This window comes from Nelusetta ayraudi, unplaced genomic scaffold (genome assembly GCF_046127955.1).
Source record: "Nelusetta ayraudi isolate G7.1 ecotype Tasmania unplaced genomic scaffold, CSIRO-AGI_Nayr_v1 ptg000098l, whole genome shotgun sequence".
NCBI classification, from domain to species: domain Eukaryota; kingdom Metazoa; phylum Chordata; class Actinopteri; order Tetraodontiformes; family Monacanthidae; genus Nelusetta; species Nelusetta ayraudi.
Window position 1 is genome coordinate 74,812 of NW_027466148.1, and position 10,189 is coordinate 85,000.

Genomic DNA, 10,189 nt, shown 5'->3' on the forward strand with positions numbered 1-10,189 from the left:
ATAAAAATGGAAAATTGTAAAAAATAAATAAAAACCGCCCCGATTTGGGGAACTAACTTCCGTATTTACAAAGTGGGCGAACTAGTTTAATATGAATTGGCCAATAGGAGCATGAAATACATACCTCGTGACCTCTAACTCGTCAAAGATTGGTTGTTTTGGAAGGGAGACGCGAAAGCTCCGAAATAATAATAATAATAATAATAATAATAATAATAATAATAATAATAATAATAATAATAATAATAATAATACAGATTTGTAGATGATTCAAATTTTGTTTGTTTTTTTAACCACGCTTGCTGGAAAATATTTTGTTTTGAAAGTGTTTACCCTAACAGTTGTTGTGTTGTGTGAACCATGATCTGCTCATGAATACCCGTATAAAACTCGAAACACACACACACACACACACACACACACACACACACACACACACACACACACACACACACACACACACACAGAGCTCTGGCTTTAGTGAGGTTTTTGGGTGTGCGGTGCAGCTGTGTACACTGAGATCAGATGCTGCATCAGAGAGCTCAGCTCCACAGCGGGACTGTTGACCACATGAAGCGTTTGGCTTCTCCCATAGACATGCACAGCCTCGCCTGTAGTTGAAGCCACTGCTGCTGCTGTTCCTGCTGCTACTGCGCAGGATGAGCGACACAAGACTCCTAAAGATCAAAGAATAGCAATGAAATCTTTTTCAATTCAAGTCCTCTTGAAGTTTTATGACACATGTGATCTCATAATTAAAAAGAGAACAAAGACATGTGCCTACAAATGAGTAACAGCATCAAAACAACCATAGATTTGCTGTAACACACACACACTGTGAATATTGTTGGCATCAAAAGTTGGATGAACATTATGAAAACAACCATCTGATAAAGTTCTCATCCTGGGTTTGATTACAAAAAATGATGACAGTGTTTTCGGCCATCTGCATCTACACTTCCAAAGGCCTCTGCCACTTAGTGGGCAATGACTCAGTGGCAGTTGCATGATTCTGACGCACAGCGTGAAGGTGGCATGACTTTGTTGCTGGTTGCCTTGACTATTTTAGCAGGAGGCGGTGCGTTAAAGCCGCCTGAGAACTTGAGTGATCACGAGTGTCCAGATGCCCCAGCAGCAGCGAACCACCTGCTGCGGCCAACTTCATCCGGAGGCGTCTGCTCCTTGTTCAACTGCTCGATTCGGCAGTTGGCCACCAGGGGACGTTTGCACAAGTTGTAGCTACAGGCTTCAACTTAACCTGTCCATACATCATGGCACCAAGGCTGTAATTAATCTGTTTCTATTCCTTTCTTTGCTTTCATTTGCCTTTTTAGGGGGGGTTGTAAACGTATGTAAACATATTCTACGTTTATAGTCTAAATTACTTAATTTTATTTTTATTTTTTTAAACAGATATTTTTTTTTTACAACTTTGGAGGATTTTAAAACAAAAAACATGCTATACAAAAAAATAATAATCATAAAAACTAAAAAAAAAGTATTATTGTTAGTATCTCAAATAATAAATGTATTATTTATTTTGTCTATAGCCCCTACTGTTCTCTATCTGACAAATCTACATTGATGCAAATGCACAATAACAATTAACAAAACAAATCTAAAGTATGTAGTCACTGTGAAAACATTCAGTGTCTAAGCCGAGGCTGAGGTAAATTTGGTGATGTCGCTATGGCAACACACCAATAGAACGTTGCCCACAGGCGTCCACACAAGACTCGCACACATCTGATATATCTTCATTTTTATTTGTGTATATATACACATATAAAAAATAAGGACATATGTACAATGATAATAAATATCGACATGTTTGTACAAGTGAAATAAGTTACATAACACATTTTTTTTTATAAACAAACAGAAGATCATAACCAACAAGATCAAAAAACAACAACAACAAAACAGGGGGCACAATAAAAACAAAGAATAACAGAATATTATAAATAATAAAGCAGAAAAAACAGCAGAACTTAAAGCCTTGTGAGAAACTGATGAGCGGAACAAATTCATCCAGGATGAAGAAACTTCCATGACACATGCATCTTTCTCCAGCCTCCCTCACCTTTTTTGTTTTGCAATATTTTACACAAAAATAAGAGCCCAACTTTCATAAAAATGGAATTCGCAGCCAAGTACCAGTGTAAAGAGTTTCAGCTTCAGGGGATTTACAAATATAAAGAGGAAACATTCCATTCAGCTTTGAATTCTCATATTTGGCTTTGGGGGGCCTGACAAACATGGTAAGAATTTAAGTTTTGGTACATTTGGCTCAGCAGTATCGCTGCCGGAGAATAAACAGGAAGCAAAGAAGAAGCAAACAGGAAGTCCATCAGTCTCAAGCCATCTTTTTTGTTTTTGCCTGAGGGGATAATTTTTATTTTCTTTATTTTTTTGCTGCACATAGTCAGAAAAGATTGCAGATAACAACTCAGTGTCATAAAGTGGACGGACTGCTAAGACTTCAATTTGGAATCAAGATATAGAAAAAAAAAAGAAAAGAAGAAGAATTCATTTCAGTATTTCATGAGCGAACAAACGCAGCTGCAGTCTACTTTGGCTTTTCCAAAAGGCGAAGAGGCACAGAAAAAAAGTCCTTTAACACCTTCCGACCACTGGATCGGAAACCTCTTATTTTTCAGCTTTCACGGTCAGAAATGATGCACTTGCACGACGATGACCACGTCCAAGATGTGACGTCCACTGGCAGAGGATCATGCAACACGAGGATGGAGCGCAGACGGCTGAGCGCCTCTTCAGTCCAACTGGGGTGGTTTTGATATTTTACACCTTGTCCTGGCGCTCCTCTGTACACAGAATCAAAAAAGTGTGTTTGTCCTTTCTTTTCCCCTCCAGCTGGGCTCCACTCGTCCCGACAGACAGCGTAAAAAAAAAAAACATCCCCCTGTTGGACAGAGAAAGAATACAAAGAGGACAAAATCAAATAAAGCACAAGCGTGTGTTGCTGTCTGTTGTTTCTGAGATTCCCCTTGAATGCAGACGACAGACGAGGTTTTTTTTATTTTTTATGAGGGCACATCAAAGTTTGGGCAGAAACATGTATATATGTTTCCTATGTTCATCTATGTATATACACCACCAGTCAAAAGTTTGGACACATACTATTGACACTGCAGATTGTCACTCAAGGCATCAAAACTATGAATGTACACATACGGAAGACGTATCAATCAAAATAGTGTGAAATAACTCCAGTTTACAAAGAAGTCAAGATAAAGAATAAACAGGTGTGTCCAAACTTTTGACTGGTCGTGTATACACATGTACAATATATGTGTATTTATCTTTCTATTATTCATACGAGTCCAGGTGATGGAGGGATGACAAACACAAAATGTGCTCCACAAAGTGGATGCGGAAAAACAAAAACAAATTCTGCTGACCCTCATTTTTCTTTCATGCATGCGGCGCTCTCAATTTTGCTTTCCCGTTTTGTCTGTATAGTTGCCATGACAGAAGCACTTTGGGGCAAGACTGAGGTCGCGCTCGAGTCGACTTATTTTTGATCCCGCTTTAGTCTGAAACACTCTGTCCCGCGATAAAACGTTCCAGTCAACAGGCTCGGGGCGACGCCCCCCCCCCCCGCCCCCCTCTTATCTGCTGCCGTGTTCCCCAGAAGAGCCAGTTCCTCCCTCAGCTTAAAATCCGAGTGCGCGCGGGGACAGCTTTAAATAGCGGCAGACACATGATGTACTGAAACAAAGCCGGCGGGCAGACAGCCTCTGGATCTGCTCTGCTGCGCGCAGAGATAAACGCTCACCCCTCGGGTTGACTTATTCACCTGAGACGGAGCGTTTTGGAATCTTGTCTTGAAGGTACGACGGCTTACAAAGGCACTCTGGGAGCATTACGTTTGTCGTGTGAAGGCGAGAGAGTTTAACAAGTGGCTAAAGGCTAGCCTAGCATTGGGACGGACGTGGAGCTAGCCCGGCTAAATAGTCCAGCAGAGCGTGCGCGGCTCAGTGCTAATTCGCAGCTAACAACTCAGAAGTTGGGGTGTTTTTTTTTGTTTTTTTTGCTCAGAAGAGTTTCTGCTGTCTGCTAAACAGAAAAGAGGACGGTAGGAATTAATAATCTTAATAATCTTACTGCCTTTTACCAGCACCAGTATTACAACACAACACTATCGCAGTTTGAACAGAAGGGGGAAAAAAATTAGGACAAAGTCAGTAAACTGGCTTTGTATGATTCACTAGCAAAAACTTGTTCATTGATTTTTTCAGTCATCTTTTTATTACTCATGTTCTTTAGGTTGCTAGTTTGGCTCCTCTTCCTCCTGAAACGACGCTGATTGGACAAGACATCACTGCGACTGAAAGCCGCCTGTTTCACTTCTTCATACTTACAGTTGAGGAGCTGCTTTTAGGGACTGAGCGTCAGAAATAAGCACAGCTCTGGAACAGAGCAGGTCCGCACCGATAGATTACTCTTATTTTCTTTTGCTCAGACAAATCATTTCGGATGTAAGGATGTTGTTCCCTGCTTACATCCAAAATGATTTGTCTGAACAAAAGAAAATTAGAGTAACAGAGCAGGTAATCCCTAAGGCAAAGACCCGATTGTAATTGTAACGTTGATTATATTATTGCTACTAGTAGTATTATTACACAAATACCTGTCGTCTGTGGGTATTTGGGGATGTAAAGCAAATGCTGCTCCACTGATTAAAAAGGAAGCGTCAGCCATGATTTGCCTTTAACACGAAGTGAGGCAGCGACAGTACAGCGAAGATGGATGAACTAAAATGTGTCTCAGCTTTTGTGCCGAGCCGCCGGCAGCCTTAATAGGAAATCATTAAAGTTTAAGACTCCTGCTGAATGTGTTTGCATAAATTACATGAAGCGTGCACTCACCTCCGGCTGCTGCGCGGCTGCTCGCCACCTCCAGCCGGCAGCGTGTCAGTGCGGCAGCCGTCCATCCGTCCGTCCATCCGTCGTTTTTTTTTTTCTTCTTTTCCCTTCATACTTGAGCACGAGTCCACAGTGGAGGCCGGGTCGGTCGCTAGGGGGCGGGGTTTGTTGGGTTTGAAGGTCTGTGTGCTCGTCTCCTGCTTGGCAGTGCGACCAGACACGTTGAGACGTAAAAGCACTTCCTGGGGGAGGGGGGAGGGGGGGGTCCGGGGTTCCACTACATTCTTCACACGCCCTCCCCTCATTGGCTGGCTGGCCTCAGCCGCGAGCTGAATGCAAGTCAGTCTCTTGTCTCGAGAAGAAGACGTTTCTGTGAGCCTCTAGTGAACCTCACTGGGGTTTGTCCTCGCGGCACATCAGACGCTGGAAGGTGCGAGGGGGGGTGGGGGGTGGGAGGTACTGGTCAGAGGGGTGTTGGGCCTGCGTGAAAAGCACGCGCACGGCCCGGCAACTGTCAAACTGTCATTCGTGGAGGAAAAAGCCACGCAAGTCTTTGACGGTGACTGTCGGAACGCTGCCGAGCTCCTCAGGTCAGAGAGAAAGAACAAGGAAAAACGTCTTCATGTCACAAAAAATCAGTGACGGAGGACTGGCTCTCTCTCTCTCTCTCACTCTCTCTCTCTCTCCCTCTCTCTCCAGTGGGGAAACACAACACCAGGTAGAGAAATACAAACACTCAAAGTCTTGAGAGACTGTCCTTCATTCAGGGAAAAAAAAAACAAAACAAAAAAACATCACAGAACCAAACACTCCAACACACTTGGCGTTCTGCTCCGTGGTTTCCCCTCTCTCGCTCTCTCTCGCTCTCTCTTGCTCTCTCTTGCTCTCTCTCGCTCTCTCTCGCTGTTCCCGCTGCCGGGACGTTGATTGTCGTCTTGCTTCGAGATTAATTAGTCTGTTTCAAATCGCTCTCACGTCCTTGGCTCGCAAATACGAAAGAAAACGACGAAAGACGCGCTTCCAGTCTTTAGTGTTTTTTTTTTTTTTCTAAGTGCAGTAAGCTGGAAAAAGTCTGACAGCAGCAGAAGAGTCGCTTCCAGTCGTCTCTCGGTCCACTCCACGGAGAAGAGAAGCGGGAAATGTGCCCTTCAACGGCGCCGTCAACCCTCCGCTCGAGAGGCGTCGCCCTTTTGTTTTTTGTTTTTTTGAAATTCCTTTCTTCCTCTTTGTTTTCTTTTTTTTTAAATACACAATTTACACGAGTGGCTATTGCACAGTGGAAGAAGGAGGAGGAAGAAAGAGAAGAAGAAGAAGAAACAGAAGCCACGAGCAGGACTGCACGTTGAGGCGACACGGCTGCGATATTCAACATGCTGTGTGCTGATTAATGTCCACGGCAAACCAAACAGGCCTCGGTCTCGCCGCTGTCACAGAGAGGGAGAGAGAGAGAGAGAGAGAGAGAGAGAGAGACAGAGAGAGAGAAAGAGAGAGAGAGAGCAGGGCGGCGTCCTCGGACCGAGCGAGCGAGCGAGCGAGCGAGGGAGGGAGGGAGGGAGGTAGGTTGGTTGTTTTCCTCCGCCGCAGCGCCACCTAGACGGACGACTCCTCCGGGTTGGCGTCGGGCAGCACGCTCCGCTGCTGCAGCGTGCGCCTCAGCTCCTCCTTGAAGGGGCTGGAGTAGTCGTTCCCGCCGACGCTCAGGGCCCCCAGACCGCCTCCGCCTCCTCCGGCGCCGCCGCCGCCGCCACCGCCGCCAGCGCCCGGCCCGCTAGCCCTCTCCTCCCCCGCCGCGCTCAGGTTGAGGCGGATGTAGCCGTTGCTACCCGAGCCTCGGATGTTGGTGAGGCTGAGGCGGCTGGGGGAGTGGATGGGCTGGCCGGGGATGGCGCTGGGCGACGGTGTGGCGCTCACGCTGCTGGGGCCCAGGGCGTGGCCGGGGACGATCTTCAGCGAGCCGTCCGAGTAGTAGTAGTTGGCGCCCGTCTCCCAGAAGCGGTCCTCGTCGCTGGGCATCTTGCTGGGCACGAAGGTGGGCGGCTCCTTGGGCAGCGTGATGGGGTAGACCAGCGTGCTCTCCAGCGGCTTCATGTCGGCGCCCTTGCCCAGCGCCAGCTTCAGCCGCCGGCGCAGGTAGAGCGCCGCCACCAGGAGCAGCAGGCACGCCGCCCCCAGCGTGATGACCAGCACCCAGAAGAGCCCCATGCTGCTGTCGGGGGCCCGCGCCTCCATGAAGACAGGCGCGCTGGCCACCACGGCCACTTGGTAGCGCTCCGTCTGGAACTTCACGCCCTGCTCCTCCGAGTAGCAGACGTAGCGGCCGGCGTGCACCTGGCGGGCCTGCGGGATGACCAGCGCTTTGAGGGTGCGGTCGAAGCGGGGCCCGCCGGCGTCGGGGTCGCCTAGCTGCAGCTCGCGCTCGTTGAGCATCCAGCAGGGCTGAGCCAGGTTGGAGACCAGCTGGCAGGGCAGCACCATGTCGGAGCCCACCACCACCGTCACGTTCTTCAGCCGGGAGTTCTCTGCAGGGGAGGAGGAGGAGGATGAGGAGAGGAGGAGGAGCGGTGTTGCAATTATTAGCTAAAACAATAAACATAAACCAGTAGAGAGCAGAACAAACAATAAAATCCCAAAAAATTAGCAATTAGCAACTGCGCTTCACATCCTTCCTGGTTTGTCTCCAAGTCTAATTCCCTCTGAGCTCCCGCAATTGCATGCTTTTGCCACAGGGGGTCAGACCCGAGTCGCGGCCCCCCAAACCTTGTTACTCACCGGGGCTGGGGATGGAGACGGGCTTATCAAACTTGGTCTTCCCCCGGCTGAACCTTTCCAGCGTGAGGTCCTGGGACAGCGAGGAGGTGGACCTGCGGAGGAAGTGGGTGGAGGGTGATTAGCAGTGTAGGGGGTAGGGGGGGTGCAGGGTACTGGGCAGAGGAGGAGTTTTTAAAGTTCCACCACTGCTGGGTCTTTATTTGTCATCCCACACGCATACTTAGCCATTTGTTTAGAGCCTCCTGTTATAACTGCTGCTTTGTTGGGAACTTCCATATGTTTGGAAGGCGAGGGTGACATCATGCCCTTTGTGACATCACAAAGGCACTGTATGTTTCAGTGCTTGCCCTCTGGGACGGCAGCTGGATAAACACCGGGCTAATCAGTTTGGTGGAACGCAGGAGCTTCAACACTCTGGCCAAAGGCAATGAAAAGAAACAAACTGCGGCGCCGGGGCAGTGACGCAGCGCCCCCCAGTGTGACGTTCAGGTGCGTCGGCCTCACCCGCGGTGGAGGTCGATGCGGACGCACGCCCGACCCTCGCTGTCCCAGGCGCAGTAGGGGTCCCTGGCGAGCAGACAGTCTGGCTGAGACTGATAGCGGCTGCAGTTGGCCAAGGGCAGCTGGAGAACTTCAGAGCGGGAGCCGATGTACAAGTACTTCTGTTGGAGGAGGAGAAGGAGGAGGAGATACAGAGCGGGTCCAGTCAGAGAAGCAGAGAGATGAAAAGCAAGAGGGAAGATAAACAGCGAGAGAGAGAGAGAGAGAGAGAGAGAGAGAGAGAGAGAGAGAGAGAGAAAGAGAGAGAGTCAGTGGGGGGGGGCGAGATAATGGGATAATCACTCTCAATTACAACAACACTCAGCTCCTCCCCCTCCCACCTCACCCCCACACCGACCCTTGCCCAATCCAATCTGGGCTGCTGCTGCGTTCATCTTCTTCTTCTTCTTCCATTTTTTTTTTTTTTTTGCAAAAGCTGTTATAAAATGTCTGGTGGCGGCTAAGCCAGCATTAATGAGATAAGCAGAGGGAGCTTTAGGGATGTTAGCCCTCCGTCAAAACCTGCATCGATTGGCTGCCGTCGCTCGCCGTCCCCGCGGCCGTGGAGCCGAGCGGCGGCGGGCCGGAGCTCCACGTCCTCGACGCAGCGACGGCTTGTAATTACCACGACAGTCGGACGACAGCGCTGTATGTAAGCGCTGCGAGGATCAGCTGCGGGCCATCGGCCTGTCTGTCTGCTAAGATTGTCAGGGTGCATCTGCGGGCGGCAGAGGCCGTCCAGGTGAGGAGGAAGGATAAAGGGAAGCAGCGAAAAAAGAAGCAACCTTGGCTGGAATCTGTTGCATTTATTTCATGCTGCCCGTGGAAAGGTTCTTTTTTCTTTCTTTCTTTTTTTTTTTTTTAAATTAAAATCACATCCGAAGCAAAACATTCAAATATTTTCCTGCTGGTGGAGCCAGTTGGCAGCAGCTGGAGGCTTCCTGGCGACGCTCAGCAGCACCGTTTTACCACAACGGCTCCCAAAAAGCCGGAGCAGCTGCAAGATTTTCAGGATTTCAGGGCTCTTCCACGGGTTAAAGTGAACTTTTGCGGCAGCCGCTTCCTGTTTACCGGCCCAGACACGAGGCGCGCCGACTGGCTCGCTTGGAATTGGATGAGCCGAGGTTTCAGACTTGCGGATGACGACGCAGCGGCGCCGCTAAAACGTCTCACAGCTCCTCCCCCGAGAGACCATTAGAGTCTTAGAGCCAGAGGAAAAAAAAAAAACAACAACACGGCAGCCGTCTCACATCTCCGTGGCAGAGTGTCGCGCCGGCTTTGCAAAAATTGCGGCGCCATTGGCCGCCTCGCCTCCACTGACATGTCCTCGACCAATCAGGCAGGACGGCGCGGCACGGCGAGGCGAGCCTTTCGAGCAATTTCACAAAAACACTCCCATCGGTCGGGGTGATATTAGACTCCATCTAGAGCTGAAGTGGGGAGGCGAAGTGCTGGAACTCACTGTTATCTCTTCATTAGAGGCAGACGCTGCGCTGGCCAAAGTCAGACAGAAGGTGTTTCAGCAGCAAACACTTTAGGAAAGTGAGAGGAACTATCGCTTCCCTCGGCATCCTGCAGGGGGGGGGGTGTGTGTTGCTGTTTTCAGGCATGGGGGGCGGGGGGCGGGGGATGTAGGAGCAGCAGCCGATGACTACTAACAGGAAGTGTAGCAACTGTTCAGTGTCGCTGTTGAAGACGGTTTTATTTTCATCTGAAGTCATGAAAGGAAATGAACAAAAATCTGTTTGATGTGGAAAATATTCCCCATTATGCTGCACCTTTAAAATTGGAGGTTTTATTCTCTTTATAGCTGCCTTTCAACACGTATATGCCGCAGACCTCTGGGCCAACCTTGCTAACCCAACCTTTGATAGATCCTGATCTCATTGGCTTTAATCTGCTTGAATAAAGGTTGAAGAAAAACAAAACAAACCCCAGGTGTACTTAAGATTTTGCTTCGTTTTTCTTAGTTGTTACCTAAATTGGCAACA

General features: G+C 48.7%; 1 protein-coding gene across 2 annotated transcripts in view; it reads right to left on the reverse strand.

Annotated features, from left to right (window-relative positions):
* Positions 1-2,800: 2,800 nt before the first annotated feature.
* Positions 2,801-10,189, reverse strand: part of sema4c (sema domain, immunoglobulin domain (Ig), transmembrane domain (TM) and short cytoplasmic domain, (semaphorin) 4C) — a 76,474-nt gene continuing 69,085 nt past the window's right edge. For both annotated transcript variants that reach the window (XM_076048258.1, XM_076048260.1), the window contains 4 exons: positions 8,163-8,320; positions 7,659-7,750; positions 4,893-7,408; positions 2,801-2,923 (listed from right to left, as the gene is read on the reverse strand). In XM_076048258.1, the coding sequence (XP_075904373.1) occupies positions 6,480-7,408; positions 7,659-7,750; positions 8,163-8,320 (1,179 nt within the window). In that variant the 3' untranslated portion in view covers positions 2,801-2,923; positions 4,893-6,479. The remainder of the gene's footprint in view (positions 2,924-4,892; positions 7,409-7,658; positions 7,751-8,162; positions 8,321-10,189) is intronic.